The sequence below is a fragment of the Spea bombifrons genome, chromosome 6 (genome assembly GCF_027358695.1).
Source record: "Spea bombifrons isolate aSpeBom1 chromosome 6, aSpeBom1.2.pri, whole genome shotgun sequence".
NCBI lineage: Eukaryota > Metazoa > Chordata > Amphibia > Anura > Pelobatidae > Spea > Spea bombifrons.
In genome coordinates this window covers 34,254,883-34,281,906 of record NC_071092.1, presented here as the reverse complement: position 1 = coordinate 34,281,906, position 27,024 = coordinate 34,254,883, and the positions used below count along the sequence as shown (strand labels likewise).

The window sequence follows — 27,024 nt, the reverse complement described above, 5'->3', positions numbered from 1 at the left end:
TGGTCCAAGGCGTTCTTTGGTTGTCTCTTATCTTACAGGCCCCAGTGAGAAAATAATGAAGTTTGGGCATGCAGAATACAACATTTCAAATAGTCAAACATGGATATTATGTTTTAGTATATTGTAACAATATTGATATGATTATTATTAATACATTTCGCACAATTTAACTTGTAAGGGTATCTTCTGGTGTTGATATAAACTTTCCTGTAATTCAGTAGTGCTGTTGATCATCTTAGGCATCACTCCACCTAACTTCGGGAAGAAGCCTTGCATTTACCGTACTAGAAACGCAAGGCATCTGATCTAGGAGAGTTTACTTCACCTACAGTTAAAAGAAAGATCCAATCCCCGTTCGGTATAGCTGCCGGTTATCCACGTCACTGTAGGACAACGCAGGACAAGGGTTCTCTAGACAGAAACAATAGCCACTTGAGTTCTGACACGGTGAACATCCTCAGCGGCCTGGCAGGCAGTAAGATGTACCGCCGTGGTATACAGACATGAGATGTCTGGCAACAAAAATGCTTTTGTAATTTTTCAGTTTCTCTAGTGTAGTGTATAATTCAGCAAAATGTTTAGCAAAACAAGCATTTCTCCACTTACAGGGAATATGAGTGTATTTTACAGTAATTCCCATTGTACTGTATAGCAGGTCCCTCCTAAACACCCAAATCCCTGTATCTCTGTTTTCGGGGTATGCATGTAATCCTTTCAAAACACACTTACAGGGACAGCATAGAAAACGAAAACAAAGAGCCACGCGTGGATGGAACTGCTACTTTAAGCCCTGGTTAATGTGAATACGCTGATGGCGGTATGGACGTAAAAGAACAAACACTTAGAAGAAAGCGCTTAGGAAATCTTAAAAATATTTGGGTGGTATGAAAAATACTCTCTCATAATCCAGGCCCAGACTAGCCATCTGGCACTTTGGGCAAATGCCTGGTTGGCCGACAACTCAACGCCAGATCAGGTGCTGCAGCGCGTGGCTACCGGCTGGGTATGTCTGGCTACACGATACATCACAAAAGTAACATGCGACTTGTTACATCAAGCCAATGGCTTCTCTTATGTCATAAATTAAAGTGCCTGGGCCGCCTTGTTAACCCCAATTCGCTGCTGCATATAAACGAAACATGTATATTAATTTTAATGTTCCCTGCGAGTAACAGAAATAAAACCTGTGAACCTTACACATTACACGCACATTTCTGTGGCATTACATCATGGTTTCAAACAACAACCTATAGCAAAAGCAAAGCATTTGAAAGCAGCTGCACAGATCACACGTACGGTAACACCCAGCGACCTTTCCATAGCCCTGCTATGCTACAGAACTGTGAACCACATACAAACCCGTTCTCTACACTAAGGAGTGTAAACCACACACCGAGGTTTATTACAATCAAAGAGCAAAGCAAATCCTGCTGCCACCTGCATTATTCTCATATAGTAGGCCTTGGTTTTGTGTCTGTGAAGCTTTGCAATATGTGAGCAAAACATTTTGTATAACGTGTCGTAACCATATTGCTTCACTTCTTATTTTAGCGCAGTAGCAACCCGGGCGCACATGGGGAGTGGAGTGTTTGCTTCCATAAGGCCCCCAGGGTGATGTATCACCCACAGATGCATAGAGAAATCCGTTGGAGCATCATAAATAAACTATAATAATAATCACAGGACTTTACTTGGACAAACACTAGGCCCTACTGGGGGTGCTGGCATATGACAATTTGAGGGGTGGCTTGTGAATGCTCCCCCCTTCTGCTCACACATATACATGCCCTATGCTGGGCTAAACAACCGTTGGCTCCGTGGACATTTGCTTTGACTAATGGCCTGTCCAGAACTGGTACACAGACCTGAAATATGACATCCTCATTGTCTTAGAAATGTATGCGTGTACCTAAAAGTGATATGTTCCCCTTTTCCTACAAATTGGGCGGTTTCCTCTTTTTAAGTATCCTTCTCTTTCTTTGTATTACCATCATACCAGATTTTATTTTCCTTATCACCATTTGAGACACTTTTAACCTTGAAGAGTTAACCTTTCATTAATTACCTTTATAAACTCTGCAATGTTGGCATTTCTCAAATTGAATACCATATGGTATGGTTGGAAACTGACCAAGTGGAGTTCAGTGGCACTCGGGTTCTCATCTAGTTTCACCTTTCAACATGCCTTTCATCTGACATGTATTACAGGAAGTGAATACCTACCTACGATGGCAAAAGTTGTTGCACAAACACATAGGCACTGGAAGTGCACATTCAGAGGGCCCCCCTGCGTAGCGTTTTTCTCCTGGGGCTAGAATTGGAGTAAGAATTTTTTTTTTTCACCCAACCATCTTCTCTAGTTATTTCTAACGTCTTTCCTTTCTCCACTTCCCTCCTTGCCGTCTACAGAGCATAACTCCTTGTTTGACTTTGTAGGTTGCCACAATATATACCTCGTAATATGACGATACAAACAGCTTATATCATGCAGCATGTAACAAATAGACATGACAGCAGCACTCTTTTTTTGTGTTGTCCGAGTTTGGAATGATAATGGAGGAAGGTGTGTATTTTGGACACATTAGGATTGAGGCAGATGAGGAGAGATATTACAACATGAACCGACAACCTTTTCCAACAAAACAAGACTAGTGCATTTTTACAGAGATCCTGTATGAATTCTGACACAAAAAATTAATTGCCTGTAGTTTTATTCACATCCTTACAGATGAACATTAAATTAAATTACATTATATTTTCATAGCTCGTGAATAAATGCACAAACAGAAAATCTCTACAGGACCGTATGTCAAATATATTTAAAATGCGCTAACAAATTGCGGTTACATTTTAGGCAACATTAAATGACAGAGTGTTGCCAGCAAGTTTTTGTTTCAGGAACTCCAGGTCTTCTTTTTGAAAGTGCAGTTCTTCTAAGAGTTTGGAAACAAATTGGGTGTACAAAGGATTCTGTTCACAGTCTTTATGGAGCGGAATTGTGGGCAATAATCTAAAATAAATCAAAGGAGTAAGTTTCATTTGTGCAAATTGGCAAAAGTGTTTTCTGAAAATAGTATGTATGGTCAGCCTTAAATTTTGTTCTAAAAGTATTGTTAGAAGCTTATACCATGTATCCTGGAAACATTGCAGTATTGAAACATTTAATATTGTGCTGCAAGAGCTAGACAAAACAGGTGAATGGTTAATTTTAAGGTATTTCAGCAAATATGAACACGCAAATCTGACATGAAATCTCTTCAGTGAAGAACACAACCTGATTTGGTTTCTAGCTGGGATTTTAGCTTCCCGTTGAGGGCTTTCAAATGATTATTTCATCACCTTGACCCAGTGCTGCTGGGCACATCAAATATGGATTAAGATAACTCTCGGAAGAAGTGGATCAATAACCGCAGAAGAAGAATCAAAACAGTGCATTTTTGCGTAGGCCAAGAAAATACCCTTAAAACAGTCATGTGGAACAATATATTTGTGATTTAGAGACAGGATTGAAAGAAATGACACGCTGCCAAAACTTTCCTAAAGCAGGCTTCCAAAATCACAACAGATGAAACACATTTGGGAACAGCTTTGGAATAAGCTCTGTTCATGTGTAAAACAGAGTTAATGTGCAATAGATGCTTTACGATATTTATAGTTATTTTCTTTTTTGCTTATTATTCATTCTTTTGAGACAGTAAAAACATGGATTACTTAAAACACAGGCCTCAAGAAACCAAAAGAAGAAGCAGGATAAATGTATGTGGAGTTTTAGAGCCATTCATCCACACGGATCAGTCTACAACGGCTCCTTGGATATCTGCAGTTCTGGTATCCAAGGGGTTTATTCAGTAAAGTGAGTTTATACATCATGAAGGACAAACCCCGGTGAGCTTTACTTGCAAGAAGAGCTTTTTAGGCCCTGTATAAGGCATAGTTTATTGAAAGAATGCATCTGATTAAGCTATGAATTCTGCAGGGCCAGCGCAGTCCTTCTTGGAAAAGAAACTGGCCAGGACTGGTCCATCATAACACATGCAAGGTAAAACTGCAACTCTCCTGGAATCACGTGCGTTGGTTATTATGTCCCAGACATATAACAGCCGAATGGCCTTCGCATTCAGCCACATTGGATATCCACCGGTTTACCAGTTACCCCAAAGGATCCTCATACTAAGTTAACTCCTTACTTACCCTTATGTCTCTGCTCTTACCAAATACTGTCCTAAACGCCTTCTGCCCATATGTATCTTCACACTTTACATCTCTAGAACTTAACCCATCTGAGACCTTAACCTGCTTTTAGTCAGACTCTCCCCTTATTTAATTTTAGCCTTAAACCCTACTAAAAACATACATGTTTGTTGAAGTATGTGACCTATCCTCTTAATACCCCACAATCCACACAAGGCAAAGAAAGCAGCTGTTCCTCCCGCTTTGTAAACTTTGATACAATAAAAGAATCCTTGCCCAAGAAGTCCCTTACATTGAGTAAAGAGCACGGTCCTCTTCCTTCTGCACCAGTACATCATATGCTTGTTACCGTCACTGTTCATTTTGTGTTCTCCCCTCTCCCACCACAGAAACCATTCGCTACTGAATTTTAGAGAAGATAATCGCTCTGCCCATTTTGGTGAATGATGTATGAACCTTAAACTTTTTAGGTTATTGGCTCTCTCTTATTTTCAGAACAGTGTTATGCCGGCCTCATGCAAAAATGTCCCTACGGACGTGCTACGTATCTATATAAATTAAACTATGTGGGGATCAAATAAATAGGAAAGTGATGAGACTTGAATATTCTGTTGCAGGAAGCACAGGATTTTAGTGAAAGTCGGTAAAAAAAATTAAAACATGAGATATCTAGACAAAACATTTCAATTCAAAGCTGAATCCAAAACCAAACCAAAAATCAAATCTAATGGGAAGACCAAGTCCATGCTTCATGCCTACTATAAAACAAAGCCATAGAACTGCTGAAGCCTAGAACTTTTGGGAAATGCAGCCGAACGTCTCTAAACGTGAATTGTTATATTTGAGCTGAAGCGTTTGCGTCTCCAAATTCCATCACACCCTCTATCACTGTTATTATTCCGCTTACCTTCCACCATCTCAGGGAGCCAACGTTTCTTCCATTCAAATTCCCAGAAACAGAACACTAAACATGCCACAATGTCACATAAAGTTACAGATCTCCTGTTGGTGATTTAGGAAAAGTAACACTTATTTACTTTTCTTAAATCACCAACAGACCTGTAACTTTATGTGATATTGTGTATCAACTAAAGATTTATCCGGAGCTTTGTAATAAGAACTCAGTCTTTCTCAATCCCAATTCTGTGCACATCTAATACGGAACGCTCGTGTTAGAAGTAAACATGGCATTTGTCAGAGTTGCGAAAAGACAAACAGATATTTAACAGCCTGAAAAAGAACGAGCAGACATTGTAAATGTGGTTTGTTTGATAGCTGCTACATTCGCGAAGAGTTTCAGCAATAGGAAAGGGATCAGGAAGGATAGAGAGGAAGTCCTGGTAGGCAGAGATCACAGCGTGGTTAGAGCCATGCACTAGAAGACAAGGACATCATAAAAAGTCTGGAACACTTTGAGCACCATCACAACACTGAACTAAAGATGAAAGATTACACTCCCTGGCACCGACAGTCTCATCTACCAGATCTGATTTGAGCAACATTAAAATGCTAATCTTCGGGAAACCGAGTTATAACAACTCGCAACTGTGCGTTTCTCTGCCTTCCTTCAACCATTTCTCAATAAACCGACAAATAATCACTGGCCAGGACGGTTAAATTCAAGATAGACAATTTCCTTCGAATGAAAAAAAATAAAATAAATTATATAAATTATATACAAATCTAGCAAACATATATACTGTATGTACATATATATTTTTATATACTGTATGTATATGCGTATGTGTATATATGTATATATGTATGTGTGTGTATATATATATATACACACACACATACATATACATACACACACACACACATATATACACATACACATATACATACAGTATATATGTTTGCTAGATTTGTATATAAGAGAAAACATGAATATATTTTTGAACATTAATATGAAAATTTAAAAAAAGGATTAAATCCATTTGGAACCTTTTTAGAGACTTGATGAACATCGTGTAGCTTTAGGATAAGGACAGCAGTAAGACACGACCATGTCTAAATGTCATTAATCAGCAAATAATATTTAGTACTTAAAAAGAGTTAAGAAAAAGAATGCATGACACCAGGTGGAAGGTAAAGGCATATTTTCCAAAGAAATCTCTGCATTTGGCCTGTCAGCGTGTCAAGTTCAGTAGCATATGGCATATACGGCATTTAGTGAAGGAAGTTAAACCGTTTTGCAGTGAAATCATGGCAGTTACACACATCTGCCGCCGGTATCTGCATGTCCTGGCAGTTCCCACCTCTAGGTTACAAAAGATGGAAAAACAAATCTTAAAAGCTTAAAAGGCTGTGTTTGAAGTAAATCTACAAGGTTTTTTTGTGTCTTGTGATACTCCACACCAATTATTAATCATAGGTGACGGGTTATTAAATCTACTCAGACGCATACAACTGAATTCTAGCAGTTACAATTAAAAAAGTTACATGTAGCAGCGTGAAATGATGTTACACCAAGGGCCGTACGATACGAACCGCGTGACGTGCATCTGTCCGGGACATCTTGGCCGTGAGCAATAAGTGTCTTACTGTACTTATGACGGCAAGTTGAGCTGGATTGTTGCTGTGTCACCGTGTCTATGATATACCACTTTCTCCAGACCACTAAAGGAGTATTCACTTAAGTTTTCTATTTTTATTTATTTTTTTACTATGACCTTTACACGTGTCAAAAAGTCTATATTTACAAAGAAAGCAATCCAGCATATTACTAATTCTAAAGGGGAAGCCCAACAATTTTCTTTACAAGCAGCATCAGATTAAATATCTATTTTTTTGTTTCATTACACAGTTCTGTTATACGCTGTGGTCTATAGAAGACCACGACTCCTTATCTCCTCATCACACTGCCCGTGGCAAACAATAGAATGGCTCATTGTTAATCAGCTGCCAGGAGACCTATACTGAAGGTTTATGTATTAAGGGACTTCATTAGCATTCCCATCAAGAATCAGCGGCCCATAATGGCGGCGTCCAGGTCTTTAGGTAAAATTAATTGGGATGAAATCAGGTTTTTGTCAATGCTGAGATTACTGCATTCAGCGCTTTAATTTACCCTCAAGTTGAATTCTTTTTCCAGGATAGTTCCTATTGAAGTACCGAACTTGATATCTTTAGCAACCAACTGGTTGCACGTTACATTGGCAAACAGGGTGACGGTAGATGCTTCCAGAGGCCTTTTTGTCCATGACAGAAGTACTTACCTAGCATGTTTCAAAGGTTAATTAATAACATTTATTAAAAAGGTGCCGTTCTGCTTAGACAAGACATGAACTCCACTCTATGTTAACTAAATACATCTTAGCATATCTGATTTTATTCTTTCCCATAAGGTTAAGTATCATAAAACAATACAGAATCTTTAAATAGAGTTTCCAGATGGTATGGCAACAACCAAGTAAAACTTGTTTTTGTGCCACAGAACATTAAGGGAATATATTACTTTATTAAAAATAATAAGTGGTATTAACTCTCATATAGGTAGATGCGCCAAGTTCTGATCCTACCACCCTAACAAAACACAGCCTGGAAATACTCAGTATCTGCAGATTAACCAAATATCCTGCAAGTTTGTATTGTCTTATCTAACTTTAATAACGTCTCATTAGTTCAGCTAGAAAGGGCTATGAGAATTACCAGAGCAATTGTGCATTAAAGTAAAGTGATGATCATGCCCCGTTAAATACACTCCAACAGGGAATGGTTTTAGGCCTTCCACTCGGCCTGTACTGTAAGTAGCGATGGAGAAACTTGTGGGACTTTTTCTGAGCAACACCTTAAATGTTTAAACCTGTCCAAAGATGAATATTGTAATGTGCAACCCAGAAAGAGTTTAATGGTTTTAGTGGGTAGGAAAAGTCATATTATTTTAAAAAGTTTCACAACTGGTTTATTTAGAGATCGGACAGGTAATTCCCCCATTTTATTTGAGACATTTCTATCCCTTTAACAGAATATCAAGAGGAGATAAAATGTGGATGATTGCTAGGCAAATATATATATATTTAATTTAAATAAACAGCTTTACTACAGCGCAGCAAACATGTCTTTGTACTATAAACATAGCTAAGCTGAACATTTTAGGGTTTTCTGTGTAAATTCACCAGATTTCTACAATGCATTTTTACTTTGGGGATTTCAGTAGGTGTGCATTAACTGAAATTTGGCATAAAAAGATATATTAATTCAAATAAAAATGCCTTATTTTAATTATAAACATTCCAATGAAGTGTTCCAAAAAAAAATCATAATGAAAACGAATAAACTCCTACAGTAGTGATGAGGAAGGACATTGACATCCGGAAAGTGGGAACCCAAATGTGTTCCTTTCTTAGCAGGTATGCTTGTGCCGTTGGAAATTATCTTTCACCTGTTCAACAAGTATTTGCAGTCTCAAAACTCCATATAGATTTAGACCGAAGCCACAGGGGAGCAACCTCTTCCATTAGAACACATCCATTTTTAATGTTCTGTTTCAAATCATAGAGGCATTGACATGTGTCGGCCAAAATGTTACTACAGAAATATTTCTTTTCCAGATGAATTTATTAAACAGAGTAGAAACAGAGCTACAGCTTAGCGAGTAAGCACAGGGTACAAAGTGTAAAACGGGGGAAATATTTGGGGAAATCCGGTTTGCAAAAATATTTTCTGTCATCGAAACAGAATCAAAACTAAATTCTAAAAGGAACACTATATACTTGATATAGATATAGATACCTACCAGAAATATACATAAAGTTGCAAAAAAAATGGCGGAAGAGGAAAATCCTATGCATATGTTTAGTAACTATTCATAATTTTTAAATTGTGTTTTTATTGAAGATAATCAGCATTTCTTAGCACATATCGTGCAATTTGACTTGCAACTAAGCAACAATCACATCAAAAAAACAACCTAGAATCTCAAGGCCCAGGTGGTCCACCGTATAACCCGACACATACAATGCAAAGTTTTATATCTGCTTTTTATATATCGAGTTGTTATCACCAACAGCACATTAGATTGCGTGCACCTGCCTATCGGTGGCTTCCATTTGTGTTAAGTCAACAGGTGTCTGGAGATAACAGGCAAATAATACAGAACCATACAATACCGATGACATGCGAAATAAACTATACCAAGGCGTATCATGCCAAGAGGTATATGGCGATGTTAGGAGGTACATGTGAGTGCCGAGGGTGGTAAATGTGAGTGAAATGTGAGTGCCGAGGGTGAAAATTATTTTATTTTAATGACGCTTGCACCTATATTTATGCATGCGGTTGAAGGACAGTAACACCTCATATTAAAGGTTGTGTGGATGAATATACATGAGTTTCTAATTATTATTTTTTTTTTTTCTGGTTAAAACACCAAAAAGCATGGAATTGGAACCGTACGATGAAGCAATGCCACAAACAAGAAGCTTATCATTCCCTGGTGCCTTGTTTAAGTATTCATTATGTGTATGTTACTTTGGAAAAGCATTGGGTTAAAAATTAGTCAGCATTTGTCACGTAACGACGTCTGCAAAGCCTTACAATACCAGCTGAAGGTGCTGTTCCTCAGACTATGCTAAAATGAACCCTTCTAAAGCAGCACTTTGGAACACCCAAACCTAACCTTGAAATTATTCTTTAAAACGAGTACAATTTGGCCTCATTGATACTTTTTTGTGGAATGCTTATGTCCGGGACATACTGGAAAACATGAGAAATCTCAATGTGTTCTTCTTGGCAAAATATATATATTTTTTTATGTAAATGTAAATGGGTCCCATTTGATCTACTGCGTAAGAGTTTGGTGCACACGATGTTTTTGGCTGGGGCCCCTAGAAACCTACAACCAGTTCTGTTCAGAGTCGAGAGATGAATAGAAGACCTGCAGCCAATCCTTTTTGGGCCAGAAATCTATTTTATAGAGCGAGTTACAAAAAAAGGGACAGAAGTGACACCTGCTGGTTAGCAAAGACCAGAGATCTGCATAAGACAAAAATATAGACCAAAAAGGAAAGATTTAACAAACTGTGACCGCACAATATAATGTCCATCAGCTTTGATTACGTCAGCCTGAATAAGTAAACCAAGCTTCATTGATCTCCCATTATGTGTGCAGAATTCACTCCTCCAGAGATGCTCCTGTTCACGCTATGCGAACGTGAGGTTGCAAAGTGGCTTGTGGAATATATTCCAAATACCTTAGCGTTCATTTAAAGAGCATGTTACAGTTCATTAAACCACTAGAGGAACTACTCAGAACTACCGTCTGGCCGTGGACATTCTGTCATGCAGCATCACTATGTTTAAGGAAGCTCTTGGACATTGAAAATGGATTTCCAACATGGATGTAAAGCTGCCATACCGTACTGACATGCAGAGGAGCCAAGGCAGTCCTACTGAAGTTATCTATGTGTGCGAGAATCACTTTATTAGCAGTGATGTAATTTAGAAGATCTCATTAACGCCTGAGAAGGTGGAGAAGTGCAAAGAAGTCAAATTTCAAGCAGAGTTGATCTCCTTACACAAAGAAAATGGAACACTGACTAAGAAGAACAGGTAAAGAGCCTGAGATTCCCAACTCATTGTAACTACCATCCATAGAAAACCGGACACGGCAAGGTCTTATAATAAACAGAAAAAATGTAAATTTAAATGTGTATATAAAATATACACATAGAACTATTTTTATTTATCACAGAACTATTGGTAAAAGTGACCCCTGATTATCTCTGCATGACAGACTTAATTCAGGTGGCTGCACACGCCAAACGCTAGTTAATGTGGAGTTACGACGGTCAGTTTGATTGTTTAAATAACGGGCCCCAGAGCCAGTAGATTTGCTCCCTGAACATTTAAAATGCTCTTGCAAGCTTTTAGAGAAAACTGCCCCCCTTACTCTTCAGTAAGCGTGAGAACGACTGACCACAGTTCACTGATGGCAGCAGATAAATAACAGTCGACAGGACAAACACTTCCTAGAGAATATGCTGAAAGCTTCCATCGGGCTTCATCAAAGTAGAATATATGTCCATGATGGAGTTACCTAGGGGTAGTTAGTGGATAACTATAGATTACTTAAAGCAACAGTTAGATATTAAAAAAAGGTTTCACCCCTTTCTTGTGTCCTCGAGAATTACACCCCTCTTTGCTTATACCGGCATCGAAGCCATCTAAACAGTCTTTGGCACTGTGGAACCCAGCGTGCTGTTGGGTTCAGTGCTGAACCAGACACCAGTGAATTAATGTGTGTAGATACCTGGCACTGAATTGACCACTTGACATCATTGAACGGGCTACCCCCTGACATCATTGAACGGGCTACCCCCTGACATCACTGTACCGGACGTCAGCCTCCATGTAAGCAACAAACCAGTGGTTTCCCCACATTCTTGCTTTTACACCTTGACTTGTAAAATGGTCAAGATGATTTCCTTCAAAGCACTAAGACTCTATAAATATAAAGTATGAGTTTGTATAACACAAAAACAATGGCTATTGTCAGCTCTCCCAGAGAGCGCAACCAACCTTTCATTGTGAACAAGATATTCACTATTTTTTGCAAAATGAGAGAAAGTGTAAAAAATTCATAAGATCTGTTTCACAAAATCACCAGTTCAACCGAAAGAGCATATAATAAAAATGACAAAAGATTTGTTCTTATAGCTGATAAAAAATTGATGGCAAAGCATTCAAGTAAAGTTACTTTCTGTGTTCTGATTTAATGAATCATTTGAGCAGTATCTGACAGGGTGACACAGATGTAGGGCTCGTTGAAGCCTACGCTAATACCTCCTAGTATAGCCTTCCTTGGGACAGTGAAGATAGAACAATGTGTCAGACTGAAGCAATATCAAAGTATAGTAAGTGCAGCGTTGTGGATGTTACAAAGCTGGCCTGTAACATCTCTTGACCTGTAAATGTCTCATAAGTAGCTCTCAGCCCTAGAGGCTCAAATGACTCAAGAAACCCAAAATAAGATAAAGTGGAAGCAATAAAGCAGCCGCATTTACAGTAAATTGTTTCTCATCTGGAAGGGAAGTCGCATGGACATTTATTTATCCGTTGAAAGGGAAGTCGAAAAGCAGAAGACAATCCTATGGTTTTTGGGTTGAATGTAGGACTAAAACTACAAAAAGGCCAGAAATTATCAATTTAAGAACTCCAAATAATCCATAAAATACTTACACAGATAAAAGGACAACAGCGATGATAGACCATTCTGGGGTAGTATGGGTTATATTGGTATTTGAGAATCTGGAGGGAAAAAAAACAACACTTTAACAATATGTTAACGAGAACTAAATAAATACGGTTCAACGTGTATGAGAGATTGACTCCTTGGTTAGGCGATTATCAGCGCTTTATAATGACATTAGCAGAGACTTGTGTTCAGTTGTCATTTCTCATCTGTTTTAAGAAGCATCCCGAATAGAGTAAAATAAAATTGGGATAAGAAACCACAAAGACACAGTTAGCAATATACAAACGGGAAAAGAAAAAGGGGAACAATTTTTTTAAAATAATAAAACGTATACAGAGGCATATTTTACTGGTCAGTGGCAGATCCTCTCCATGAAAAGACTTCCGCATCATAAAAAGTACCAATACAGACCACAATTCATTATTTATTTTTAATACCATTAAGTCCAGCAGTTCTGCTGTATCAGATCATTAGTTATTATATATTCATATTGCACCATCATATTCCGTAGTGATGTACAATGGGTAGACATGACATTCCTAGTAGTATATAACATAAGAATTTGACTTACAGAAACAGGTGAGAAGGGCCCTGCTCAAAGAGCTTACGATCTACAATAAAATTTGATAGCACCCAACCTCATTTTCAGAATCATAAGCAGCCCTTCATATTTATATCACTTCTCAAAAAGGTATCAATGCATCTACCTAACTGTGACTGTATATATTATAACCGCGCGGGATTTGGGGGCCTTTTGGCTTATAGTTGATACAGTATAGGTGATGCATTTCAATGGTAGTTGGCATTTCCAATCTGTTTACATATTGACACTTTGCCAACGCTAACCATGACACGGGTACATACATGTGAGATGTGTGGCAAATGTTCCGGGGCTGATTTTTTTTTGTTTGTTTCCAATTTTTGGTGTTCTACATGACAAAAGCGTGTGACAAGCAGCAATAGCTTCTAACAAAATTAACATAAGCCCCAGGGGTACCACGATATTTGAATATGGAAATACACACTTTTCTTTTTACAGCATAAAATACAAGTAGCCTGCGGGCAGGTAAGACCATCAACAACATGGTAGCGCTACCTGTTCCCAACACCCATCATGCTAAGTAGCTGTCGTGCTGTTGGTTTGCAGACCAACAGCTGGTGGTTGTCCGGTCTCAAACGCTAGGATCAGCCTCGCTGCATCTCTAACATAGGCGTGTTTTGGTGACAGTGACAAATTCTGTTACGCTAAGGGTGACTGATTCATTTCCACAAGCGATACACACGACTTTACTGTACCTCTGCTTGGATGAAGCACAGTAAACGAGACAGCCCCAATTCATCAGGGGAAACGGCCACGGACGGAGACGAGAGCAGTTTTAGTTCGCCGAGACGCATAAAGGTATTGATTGAAGCGCTGGGAGGCATTGTCCATGTGCACAATGTGAAAGGTGCAATTATTTGTGTCAATTAACTCTCATTCAATGTTTGTATTGATTGGCAAGGTCTCAACACTAGTCAGTGCTGTTAATATGCTATTTACAAAGGAGGATCGGATCGAGCTGTAACAGAGAAGAGGTAACGATATGAAATCCCTGATCTTTTTTTCTGTACTGTCACATGCCGTTTCCGCTTCAGGTTTTTCAGACTAATGAGACCATTTTACCATGTGAAACCCAGATGAGTAAAAAAATGTAATGCTTTAATCAAACGTACAGCAAGCGAAGTGCCAACCAAACACACGGAAGAAAACACTTTGTTTGAATTGCTTTGCTTTAGCGGGTTACAGGTTGAGATGAAGCTAATCAGTTCTGAAAGTTATACGCGCATTAAAAAGAACCTCAAACTGAGTATGCAGAATAACCCAATATCGTTACCATTTATTCTGACGTCTCCACACAGACGGAGAGTTTGTATAAACTATTTAAGCAAATGTTACCGAGCCACAAAAGGGCAAGGTCCTTTATATCAACCACACAGGAGTAATCTACAATGCTACATGCTGGAATCTCCCAGTTTGCCCGGAGCCTGACTGCAGTCCTGACAGTTTCTTCTTTCTTCGCCATGTAGGTGCCGCTCTAGAAGGGGGAGAGTTTTGGGTAGCAAGCCCCGGCAAAGGACGATCTTGATCTCATATCTAGTAGCTAGATAATGGATCGAGACAGGTAACAGAGTCTCTGACTGCTCCAGGCCAAGTTTACATTTTACAGATTTACAGATTTTGAGCAAGCAGTCCACATTATTATGTGCACATTTATACACCTGAAATATTTATGTCCCGCAAATATTTATGTATAATTAAGATTAATGTACAATACTGAGTTTTGGGAGAAAGAAGAATATCCAAGGATGTTTATTTTGTTATATAGTCTTGCTGCTAAACAGCAGTAATGTGGAAGCGAGTCTGTAGCTTATGTGAAAGTCTATAGTGCTGCTGTTTCTACCACCAGGTGCTATATTTATAAACCCCAGAGAAGCAAATCATTTACCTTTCGGTTTCCTTAGCAAAGTGGCCTGACAGACAGACGCTCTCTCGGGAATAATGTGACATCTCAGTTTTCGGAACAAAAGCGTACAGGCACACTGGGATTTTGCTTAAGATGAACTATAACTGTACTAAAATGTCTTCAGAGATCTCCTTAGAGCATTTCTTATCTGTACACGATGGAGTAAAACGCTGCACCTAATACGATGAACTGCAAGTGTTTCTTGAAAACCCGCTGGAGGGGAAAATTGCTGTTCCTCCGCTCGCCACATGCTTTTTACTCTCCACAGGACTGTGGGACAAGAGCGTCCCCTATGAGAGGCATTTGTTCTGTTAAATCTCCAACACACAATGATGAAAGATGTTACCGATACCACCTATATAACCTTTTAATGTTACAGCTGCTAACGTGTTCTTGTACAGTGCCTTGCAAAAGTATTCAAACCCCCCTTGGCATTTTTCCTTTTTTATATTATTACAACCTGGAATTAAAATGGATTTTTATTTTCATGTAAATGACACAAAATAGTCCAAATTGGAAATGAAAAACGAAGAATAACTTTTGTTTCAATTTTTTTTTTTAAAAATGGAAGAGTGGTGCGTGCACATGTATTCACCCCTAAGCCCCAAAATAATATCTGGTACAACCAATTACCTTCATTAGTCACATAATTAGTTAAATAAAGCCCCCTGTGTACAACCTAAGTGTCACATGATCCCAGTATATCTACACCTGTTCTGAAAGGCCCCAGAGTCTACAACACCATGAAGACCAAGGAACTCTCCAAACAGTTCAGGGACAACATTGTTGGGTTAGGTTATAAAAAACCCCCCCCCAAACTTCCCACAGAACACCTTTAAATCTATTATTAAGAAATGTAAAGGATATGGCATCACTCAAGGACCAGGCAAGGAGCGCATTAAGCTGAGAGGCAACAAAGAGGCCAAAGATAACTCTGAAGGAGCTGCAGAGCTCCACAACGGAGATTGTAGTATCTGTCCATAGGACCATTTTAAGCCGTATGTTCCACAGAGCTGGGCTTTACAGAAGAATGGCCAGAAAAAAAAGCAACTGCTTAAAGAAAAACATAAGCCAACACGCATCCCCAAAGGGTGTGTGGGAGAAGGTACTCTGGTCAGTTGAGACTAAAACTGAGCTTTAGGCCATCAAGGAAAATGCTATCAAATGATACAAACCTCCCAACAAATCCACTTGAATTCCAGGTTGTAATGCAACAAAATAGGAAAATACCAAGAGGGTGAATACTTTGGTAAGGCACTGTAATAGCTGAACATGTCCAAAAGGTGAAAAAGCACCCTTAATGCATTGTAATCCTTTCCTCATGATCGCTAGGGGTTAAAACTAGTATTCCCTCCAAAGTAAATGGTACAAAAAGGGGAACTGCCACCATCTTTTTGTTATTGCCCTATGATTGTAAGGAATATGAACAAAATACTTGCAAAAAGTCAGAGTAAAAAGTCAAATCGTAAAAATCATAATATGTTCATTCAAACAACACCGCTCATACTCACCTAAATGTTTTCACGAGATTGTGCAACTCCTTTGATATGTCACTATATGTTATCCGGAGTGGTAACAAGATTGCTGGCAGACTACAAGGAAGAGAATGGTTAATTAGTAGTGATTTAACCAGGTAATGTGCAAGTGACTGGTTATATTGGAAAACAATTCTTCAGAAATGTGAGGCATCAGCAGAACCAAAGGCAAACGCCAGGGAAGGATTCCTGATTCAGGTCAGGAGTAGGTAGACAATCAGGGAGCGTTCTGTCGGAGTTGGAGCAGTAAATCTCTCATAATGGAAATAATAAATAAAAAAAACTCCAGATATATAGGGCCATAGCCATAAACTGAAATAAATGGGATCAGTGCTTATTATGTCATTTTCTGCATGCAAGGTTGCTACTTAGCAACTTGTAATAGATTTTTTTTTTTTTTTTTTTTTTTTTACTTTTTATGATTATTTTTTTTACCAGTGTTCTGTTTGCCTTGAACGTAGCTGGAACTATTTCGTATAATCTGTGCTAAATGTGATTTTCACACACCTTGCTAGCGTGGCCTGCTTCCTGTTCATTTGATGAAAGAGGGAAACAGAACTACAATTCTATACTCAAAATATTCGTGAAACTCTTCCCGCTATCAGAACCGTTGATATCAGATTCCAGCAAAACATGTGTGACTTTTTATAGCTTTTTTTTTTTAAGATGTGATGCAATAACTGGAATAGAGACAGAATGTGCATAGAGAACTATTGTTGTAATTCCTTTTAGAATTACTGTGTACTATATATACATGTGTTAAGTGTTGCTAAGATGCACGCAATGTTTAGCTTGTATCAGTTGTCTTCTTTTTCATCAGCAAGTAGTTTTTGACCTGAGTCTGCATCATTTCTTCTAAAAACTGGAGCTCAGATTTGTTTTTGGTTTTGCTTCTGGAAACATTTTAGACATAAGCTCTGATCAGAAATAGCTCTTGGATGGAATCTTCCCAACAAAAAAGGTTCTGAAGGACCAACTAGCTATTTGTTTGTGAAAGACTCAAGTCCTTTGCAAACTCCAGCAACTATAATTAAAAAAAGGATTTCATCTTTACGGCACATTAATGTGAGCTGAACTATGAAGCACAAATTCACACCGACATCTATAAAAATCCCTGCAGTATAATATTTGCTGAATATATTAAGCAGAAGGTGGAGCGCTGACTTACGTGAACACACATACGCCTATATGAAATACTTTCTTATTCACATCTAATACGCCACGCACGAGTAAGACATGAAGGATCAGACTGTTGGGCACTTACACTTTTTTAAGTTTTTCTATGACAATGCGTTTACGCATTTGTTGTTGCGAACAGGAATCCACAAGGGGAAGAGCAGGAACCCAAGAATTCTTCTGCAAATAAAAGTAAAAAGCAATATAAACAAACACGTCTAGACAAGCTGATCAGTACATCAGTGCTCAAAAAAACTTGGTCCGAAAACGACTTGGTCTCTGACGGAAATCAGTTTCGTCTTAACATGCTGATGAGATCCCCATCAGGAAAAAGCACGTCTGAATTGCCAATGTGAAGAAACAAACATAACAAAGGCTGACCGTCCCTTATTAGAATACCTGTGTTCACAATATAACACATTATAGCAAGGATACAAATAAAAAAAGGATTTTTTTTCTCTGAAACGAACCTCTGTATTTTCAGCGACCTTTGTTCTTTCTTTATCTTCTTGCTCTACTTCCTCAGGCAAAACATAACGGCCCCCAAAAAACTCTTGCACTTTAATCTGAAACGCTTCTTTTTCTTCTGTAAGTTTGGCATAATCAGGTGCGGGTTTCTCTGCTTTGCTTAAGTCCTGGAAAGGCAAACTCTCATCTATGCTGTTGGGACCATCAATTCTAGATGTTTCCAAAGTGCTTTCAAGGTCATCCTCATCCAGCTCCTCCAAATGATCATTTACATTAGAAGCGTCTGTCTTAAAATCTGTTTCCACCTTATAGTTTGAGCCAAAAAGGTATTTCAGCGTTTCCTCTGTTTTCCACTCATTTACTGTCTGTGTGAGGACTTCAAGCATGCTCTTTTTCACAACAACGGGGTGAATGGTGTCTTTAAGAGCAGACTGATACTTCTTGGAATTGCAAAGTATTTTTCGGAGTTGTTCTGCCCCTCTTTTGCTGACTGCTCTTTGAGTTACACCCGCAATCTCTATATCCCCCCTTTTGCGTGATTCCGGAATCTCTGTGTTTTCTATAGAAACATCTTCACGAGGAAGGCCTAGAGATGCATTTTGATTATTTACCGGCCCGTTCCTATCACGATCATCCAATTTACAGAGATTTAATCTTTCCGTTGTTTCTTTCAGGATTGCGTCCGAATCATTGGAACGTAATTTTTGTCCCTCCTCGGAACCGTACGTTTCCGCCTCTAACGTTTCTCCGTCTTCAATGCCTTCTTCATCTACTGAAATAATTGATGAAACAAATGCAGGCTTTGGTTCTTTCACAGCGTCACCATCGCTGTCACTATTGACAGAGTCATCTTCTGACGCCGCTGTGAATTTCTCAACATCAGAAGGTTTAATGGGTTTTACAGTTAATTTGACTTCAACTCCAGAACGACCACTGAAAGACATAGGGAACGGGGCAAAGTTTGTATTAGGTACCGTATTCCTGTTACTCAAATGGATTTAGCCACACTGAACAAAATGTTTGGCCATTTCAGAAATAAAAAAGTTACAAGCTTTGAAACAACCAAATGTAGCATTTGCTTTCTAATAATAATAATAATAATAATAATAATAATAATAATAATAATATCAATAAATGTCAAATAAATATATATATATATCCTGATCTGTGTTTGGAGCAAAAATCACAGTATTTAGAAATACAGCAGTAAAAGATGTCACAGGGGTCTGCTGTTCAGCAGCTTGGGTCATGTAATATAATAAGCCATTATAAAAGTGACATTGATTTGTCAACACATTTAATGACTACACCTTGGTTTTTGCCGGTGATATTGTTAGGTACACATCTATTTGTGTGAGATTTCAGCAAGTCTGTATTGGGTTGCTTATTAGTAGCAGCTGCCCACTAAATCATACAGATCAAACAAATCATTCTAGTGCTAAACAGGAAGGCTTGTTTAATAACCCTTTAATCCCCAAGGCGTGTATAAACACAATAGCTTCCGGTCACGTAAGAGTTAAACCTTTGCAAACAAAGGACAAATGTATCCACAGCGCTCTGAAAAGAAGCAAGTGACCGTACCTTTTCCCTTCTTTTAAGAGTTTTATTTCTGGTGGACTGCAAGAGAAACGGAAAAGTCAAATAAATATGCAGTATAGCATGCATCCATTTCATTATCTAAAACAAACACCCGAAATATGTAGGTTTTACAAAAGCCACTAAGATGCGTTAGAAAGCTTCCAGTTACAGTGTGTGGGCTTGCTCTCTATCACTCCTTTTTTGTTCTGGGACACTCATTACCCTTGTCAGGGCATAGGAGAGAAAATAATTAAAAAAAGTCAACAACACAGATGTTCTGCTCTTTTGTCAGAGATAGATAAGACAGAAAAGCAAGAGGAGTGGAACAAGAAGCTAGAAGAACCGTTAACATCTAGAAAGGTCATAATAAGTATGCCCTACAGTGGTTACAAGTTGCATTGTATGTTACGACGGTAGAGCAGTAGTTAGACGTAGTAAAACTGCATGACTATAGGAAAATACATTATAAATTCATAAAGTCATCAATGTGTCATAGACAAGGCCCTGTGGTTTAGTTTCAGCAATGATAAAATGATTACTGACCTCTTTCCATTTACTGCTACACTACTGGGATTGTAGATCAAACACATCCGGAGTGCTTAAACCTGTTTTAATCTAAATAACGGAGGGAGCAATGTATACCCGAGAACCCTGCAGAAATATCCTTCCCATATTACAAACAAGGTGCACATAATATCAACGGTGACTCCTTACTGCTCTCTCCATGTAATAAGATATATAACCAGAGTCTTCACCAGGGCACACGGCTCCACCACTGGGTCTCTTCACCAATATGGTGGAACTGATCCTAAACCTACAGCACTAATTAAAGAGCATTTCTGATGGCGGTACGGCCATGTTTCCCCCAACTTTCTGAATTCTAAGAAGATATCAGTGCACTTTGTACATGTTGCATGTACAAGGATGTATTTGTTGCATGATGTGGCAACTGGAGACTTTACACCAAGACAAGTTGTTTGTTGTCAGATGTCATGTTCAAAGAACAGGAAATATATATATGTATATTGTTTTTTTAATGTATCAAGGCTATAGGAAGAACTTCATAAAGTCTGCTATCCCAATCAAGACTTACACTAAGATGAATTTTTAGTGGAACATCCCCTTTAAAAAGGATTGTCCAATCTAAAGTGCTGGCTTGAAAGGTAAATGATTTGAAGAGAGTTCCTGCAAAGATAGACTTGCATACCTAAACCCGTTACGAATAATAATAAGAGACATTTTATTGATGTTTAGCAGTAACTGACTTAATGAAAGGGTTAAGTTGAATAACATTGTGTAATAACAGCGCCACCTAGTGCTGAATTCAACAATGTCTAATTTCTCACCGAAATACTTTAAATCTCAAATTGTTTTTGTATAATTATTTAGCTTTTGAATACCAGAGAGCTAAGCAACTACATTTCAACAATGTTTAAAGTCGAAACTTCAAAATGTAACCACTGAATTTAAATCTGGATATGTTGAGCTGCTATTACAATTAGAAAGAAAAGCAAACTAAACATTAAACAAACGCATACTGTTATAGAAGGTGACTGCCGGGGACTGTGGGGACAATTAACCAGAGAAGTAGAAGGAGTCTGGAGCTGGGAACAAGCATTTGGGCTCCCTCTTGAATTTGTGTTTAGGGCCAGCCCCCGGGTTTCTAGGGCCACATGGGAACCTCTACTATATGGACGTGCTTGCTCAAAAACATATGTGTTTTCACCAAGTGTTCATGGAGAGTCTTATGGGTATCAAAATTATGCTAAAAGTCAAGGGCCAGCAGTGGAGTTTTACGAGCGGTAGCTCCTAGGATCCTTGGACTTGTACAGACCGGCTTAGGTCCCAGTCTGCACCTGGCCTCCTCCTGACTGGCGGATTCATTTGCCTTTGTAGGATTGAACACAGGTTCACAAACCAGCAATGGCAAAGTGGTTCACAAGTAAGTGAGGAACTTTACTACATGTCTGATCGCAGATCACAGTGATGTTCCTTGAAAGAGCACATTTGTCGCTTCGTGTCGCATTGTATATTTACTTAAAATGATGTCACGTTAAAAGGGAGGAATGTTCAAACACAAATGTTCATCCAGATGTAAGGAATTTAACTAATGATAGATTTAAGATATGCAATTACCTTTCCTCCTCTCTCATCCATATTGGACTTTGAGGAAGTTGAGCTTCGTAATACTTGGATGCCCTATAGCAAAAATCACTACAGAAGCGCTGAAAGACAAAAGAAATGAAAATTAAAACATTAATTTTCTTATCCAATATGTCATACGATTTTATTTCTTATTGTGGGTAATCATACCAAGATTGTATCTCGAAATGGTTACATCTCAATTTAAGAAGTATATATATGTTCAAACGCTGACCAAATCCCAAAATAGGATTTATATGGAAGTTTAATGCTGCCCCATCCATGCACATTATGCATTCAGTTTTGCATAAGTGCAGATCTCCTGTAGTATGTATACTTAGAGGGCAATTAATAATTATTTCATATGACTTTGCCCATGCCTTGAAATCAAAATGTACTGATGTCCAAATTTCACTAAAACAATACTGAACTCTCAAGTAGGGCTGTAACAACTACTTATCGATTAGTTGAATCGATTTTATCGAATATAAGATGAGGCTCTGAAAAACACCCTTCGTCTTATAATCCAACATCAAATAGAGGTTGGATAATAACACTAAGATTTAGATCCCCGCAGCGCTGCTGAGGACCCGGATCCTTCTCTCGGACAAACGGCGGGCATCTGTGCGATGCGCACAGACATCCTCCACTACTTTCCTGTACTTCCACCGGGGCTTCTATGATGGAGCACCAGCGTTACGTGGCCTTCCTGTGCTCCACCATAGAAGCCCCGGCGGAAGTAACGGCCAGCAGCGGCGGAGGTTGTGACACGATGTTGCACGATGTTCGGCGGATCCTCCTCTCTGGCAGCCGGCGAAGCGCTGCAGGGGATCTGGATCTTTCACTGGCAGCCGGTGGGCATCTGTGTGATGCGTGCAGATATCTTTCGCTACTGCCGTCACATGGCGCTCCAGGGAAAGTGCAGGCCAGCAGCACAGGTTTTTCTATGAGCTTCGTGCAGACGCTCACTGGCTGCCCCTACTAGACACCAAGAAGTATGGAGCACGGGGGGTAAGTCTAAGGTGGTGCAGAGTGGCATATCAGGGGGTATAAGGCATAATGGCATATCTGGGTATAAGGCATAGCAGAGGGCACTACGGCATACAGAGGGTACAAGGCATTTCTGGGGGGCGGAGTGGCATGTCTGGGAGGCAGTGTGGCATTTCTGGGCTCAGATGTGCATAACTGGGGGGCAGGTTGGAAAATAAAAACAAGAAATGATTTTTCCTCAAAGGTTTATTTTTATTCTGCTGTTTTTTTTTTGTTTGTTTTTTAACATCCAGTTCCAATTTACATTTATTTTTTTATCCTATTAATCGGCCAACTAATCGATTATGTAAATAATGGTTAGTTGCAGCGCTACTCACGAGACAACTTCTAGACAACAGATGGATTAGGCGTCACATGCTTGAAACTGATTTTTCCAAACCAGCGACATGGTCTCTATTTGCTTTTAAAGGCATTTATAGAGTTATATTACGGCAATGAAAGAAACGTGGACATGTTTGGATCTCACAGCACCGTGATATCTGGAGAAAGACTCATAAAAGCCAAAATGAATGTATATAGTTAGTCAAGGTGGCCTGACAGAGAATTCAGATGCAGTAATATTATTGTCTAGGTTTCTTAGACGAAAAAAAGCTGTTTTATAGTGTACCGGTGAAAGGTAAAGTCACTATATTAGAAGTTGGAAACTTACCTTTCGATCTGTGATGTCGTAGACTTTGTTCGTTCTTGTAGAGATTTTATACTTTTGTTTTGGCACCTTTGGAAAACAGACAGTATTTATGGTTTGTGATCACATTTGACTGCACATGTTTAACAGTGTGTTACATTTTATACTATGTTGCTTTAAGAAAAGAAAGAAAAACATTTATATAAATACACACACACACTTAGCTGTTTTCATGGAAAACAAGTACATTTCTAGCTAAATTGCTAAAGGTTTTTCAATCAGACTTTTAAATTTAAACTTGGATTAGCTAACAATGTGCCATTAGAACACAGGAGTGATCTACACAATATTTCTGATCCATTTTATTTCGTATTTTAATGGACAAAATTTTCTTTTTTGTAAAAAACAAGGACATTTGAACAGTAGTGTATATATATATATATATATATATATATATATATATATATATATATATATATAGATATATAGATATATATATATATATATATATACACACACACACACACACAAATAGGTCTGCAAACCACACATATAAAATACTGCAAATATAGACATTCTTTATAATAAAGGTTCTGGATCTAGATACCTGTTAGACTTTTTTTTGTTTTGTTTCTTTAACAATTTGGTTCCAGATTTAAAATAAATCTGATCCGACTTACATTTTCAAGCTTCTTTTTGCATATCGGATAACCACATAGCTTAACGATAAATCTTTCTTCCACCGAGTCCTTATACTGGGATGGAGAAATAAATCTACCCTGTAAAACAAACAGAAATACACACATATTTGCAATTTAAGAAAGAAAAAAAAAATCAATTCAGTTAAAAAGATATCACACAACTCAATGAGACCAATCTTGGAAAAGATGGTGGGATCCTTTAAATTAGGTAAAGACACAGCCATTCAGAAAGCTTTGGTGGGTACAATAAAAAAAAATACTATTTAATTTTACTTTTAGCCATATAATTGTTGTATTTATGGATATGTCCGTATACATACATATATACACATAAAAATGCCATAATAGCAACCTGAATGCAAGTTATTTAAAGTTTTTTTGGTGAAAAGGGTATTTTTTTTTTTGTTTGTTTTGTTTTGTTTTTTACTGTGTTTTGTACCATTTAACCCCTTAAGGACAACAGGCTATCCCTAAACCCACTGAAAATTTAATTAAGGGGTTAATAGTCCAAATGCTACTTCTTTCTAATAAGGCAACGAGGCTTTCATAATACTTACACAACCTAAAAGAAAATCCTCGGTAACATCATCTTCTAAGAGTCGCTCGACGATGCGCAGGGCCCGCTTCTCTGCTTCGATTTTACGCCTGATAGCATTTTCCAGGGCAGCTCGTCTGTGGAGTAAACGGCGGGTTATACACTGGTGGCTTCATCGAGTTCAATGTTATTTTGGTTTTGGTAAAAACAGAAACAATACTTAATTTATGCCAAAATAAAACAAATTCACACACAGTACCTCTTAGCAGCATCTTCACTGTTCAAGTCGCTGATTTTTGATTTCTCTATGAGAAATAGGAAACATTAGAATATATTATAATTCTATATATAAATAAAAGAACATTTAGCACAAGTGACATAGAACACATACTTGGTAACATGCCTGTAACATGTAAATAATCATTAGTAATCACGGTATGCTACTGCGTGTGACTGCGAGAGAACAACAGGGTTGATGTTCCTGGAGGAAGAAGCCAAATGGCAAACGATCTAGGTAAGCTGGAAAAATGGTCAGAGGTGTGGCAATTGGCATTTAACGTGGATAAATGCAAAGTAATGCACCTGGGGCATAAAAACCCAAGGGCAGAGTATAGACTATTTGGTACTGTCCTAACCTCAATGTGTGAGGAAAGGGATTTAGGGGTAATTATTTCTGAGGATTTAAAGGTAGGTAGACAATGCAGTAGAGCAGCAGGTAATGCTAGCAGAATGGTTGGTTGTATAGCGAGAGGTATTAGCAGTAGAAAGAGGGAAGAGCTCATGCCGCTGTACAGATCACTGGTGAGACCTCACTTGGAGTATTGTGTACAGTACTGGAGACCATATCTCCAGAAGGATATAGATATGTTGGAGAAAGTGCAGAGAAGGGCTACTAAAATGGTTTATGAATTACAAAATAAACCTTACCCGGACAGGTTAAAGGATCTTAACCTATATAGCCTGGAAAAAAGACGGGACAGGGGGGATATGATAGAAACATTTAAATACTTAAAGGGAATCAACAAAGTAAAGGAAGAAAGTTTATTTAAAAGGAGAAATAAAACCACAACAAGAGGACACAAGCATAAACTAGAGGGGCAAAGGTTTAATGGTAACATCAGAAAATATTACTTTACGGAAAGGGTAGTGGACGCATGGAATAGCCTCCCAGTGGAAGTGGTAGATGTTAATACAGTAAAGTCATTTAAGCAAGCATGGGATAGGCATAATGCCAAGCTAGATATAGGATAAGGGCAAGTACTAAAGGAGAGTACTCAGAGGTTGGGCAGACTGGATGGGCCTTCTGGCTCTTATCTGCCGTCACTTTCTATGTTTCTATGTTTCTAACAAACATGTAACACGCGGCTTTGTGCATCCAGCCGGCTGCTGGCCTTAAAGCGGCAAGACGGCTTAGCCATTCCCAGTCCCGTAGCTATACGCCAACACCGTGTACCCCATTTACAGTACAGCGGCGTATTCACTAACTATACGCCAACACAGTGTACCCCATTCACACCACAGCGGCGTATTCACTAACTATACGCCAACACAGTGTACCCCATTCACACTACAGCGGAGTATTCACTAACTATACGCCAACACAGTGTACCCCATTTACACTACAGCGGAGTATTCACTAACTATACGCCAACACAGTGTACCCCATTCACACTACAGCGGAGTATTCACTAACTATACGCCAACACAGTGTACCCCATTTACACTACAGCGGAGTATTCACTAACTATACGCCAACACAGTGTACCCCATTCACACTACAGCGGAGTATTCACTAACTATACGCCAACACAGTGTACCCCATTTACACTACAGCGGAGTATTCACAACTTATCTGTTTCTTCTGAACACCTAAAGAATCTAATTGGAAGCCCCTGCTGTAAAAGACAGACGTGTAAACATGGATAACATTAGTAAATGAAGTGAAACCTTCTGCTGTATCTTGTTAGCCACCCTATAATGTAAATTATACAGCGCTGCGGAATATGTTAGCGCCATATAAAGAATACTTATCTACATTCTGTCATTACCTGGTAACCAGAAATTGTATGCACCCCTACACAGGGTCCTCACCACAAGTAACAGCGTTTATTCAGGACAATAAAGACAGGACACAGAAATTAATTAATAGAGACACAGAACATAACGCCTTCCTCCGGGGACCAACCTGAGCCGCCTCTGGCAGACTTCCGTGACTTAGACGAACTCTTCCTCTCCGCCATGTCCAATCCACAACGCCAGCATCAGGCACACTCGCCTAGACTGCGGAGACCCGAGCATGCGTTTCAAGCCTCACTCTGG

The 27,024-nt window shown here is 38.7% G+C and overlaps 1 protein-coding gene across 1 annotated transcript; it reads right to left on the bottom strand.

Annotated features, from left to right (window-relative positions):
• Nucleotides 1-2,694: 2,694 nt before the first annotated feature.
• On the bottom strand, nucleotides 2,695-27,013 carry RPAP2 (RNA polymerase II associated protein 2). Its single transcript, XM_053470246.1, has 12 exons — nucleotides 26,891-27,013; nucleotides 24,965-25,010; nucleotides 24,728-24,842; nucleotides 24,150-24,248; nucleotides 23,494-23,559; nucleotides 21,789-21,877; nucleotides 19,656-19,691; nucleotides 18,077-19,007; nucleotides 17,695-17,786; nucleotides 16,407-16,487; nucleotides 12,376-12,444; nucleotides 2,695-3,010 (listed from the first exon to the last, which is right to left on the bottom strand). Exons 1-12 carry the CDS (start codon nucleotides 26,943-26,945, stop codon nucleotides 2,851-2,853), a joined length of 1,839 nt encoding a protein of 612 aa, XP_053326221.1. The 5' UTR covers nucleotides 26,946-27,013; the 3' UTR covers nucleotides 2,695-2,850.
• Nucleotides 27,014-27,024: the final 11 nt, after the last annotated feature.

What these genes read in the sequence shown, in the direction of transcription:
- RPAP2 (XM_053470246.1), bottom strand. Translation starts at nt 26,945, where the DNA reads ATGGCGGAGAGGAAGAGTTCGTCTAAGTCACGGAAGTCTGCCAGAGGC. An exon ending in GCAAAAAGAAGCTTGAAAAT is followed by an intron (nt 23,560 to 24,149) that starts GTAAGTCGGATC and finishes TGTTTTCCAAAG; the next exon opens with GTGCCAAAACAAAAGTATAA. An exon ending in TGGATGAGAGAGGAGGAAAG is followed by an intron (nt 19,692 to 21,788) that starts GTAATTGCATAT and finishes TTTCTCTTGCAG; the next exon opens with TCCACCAGAAATAAAACTCT.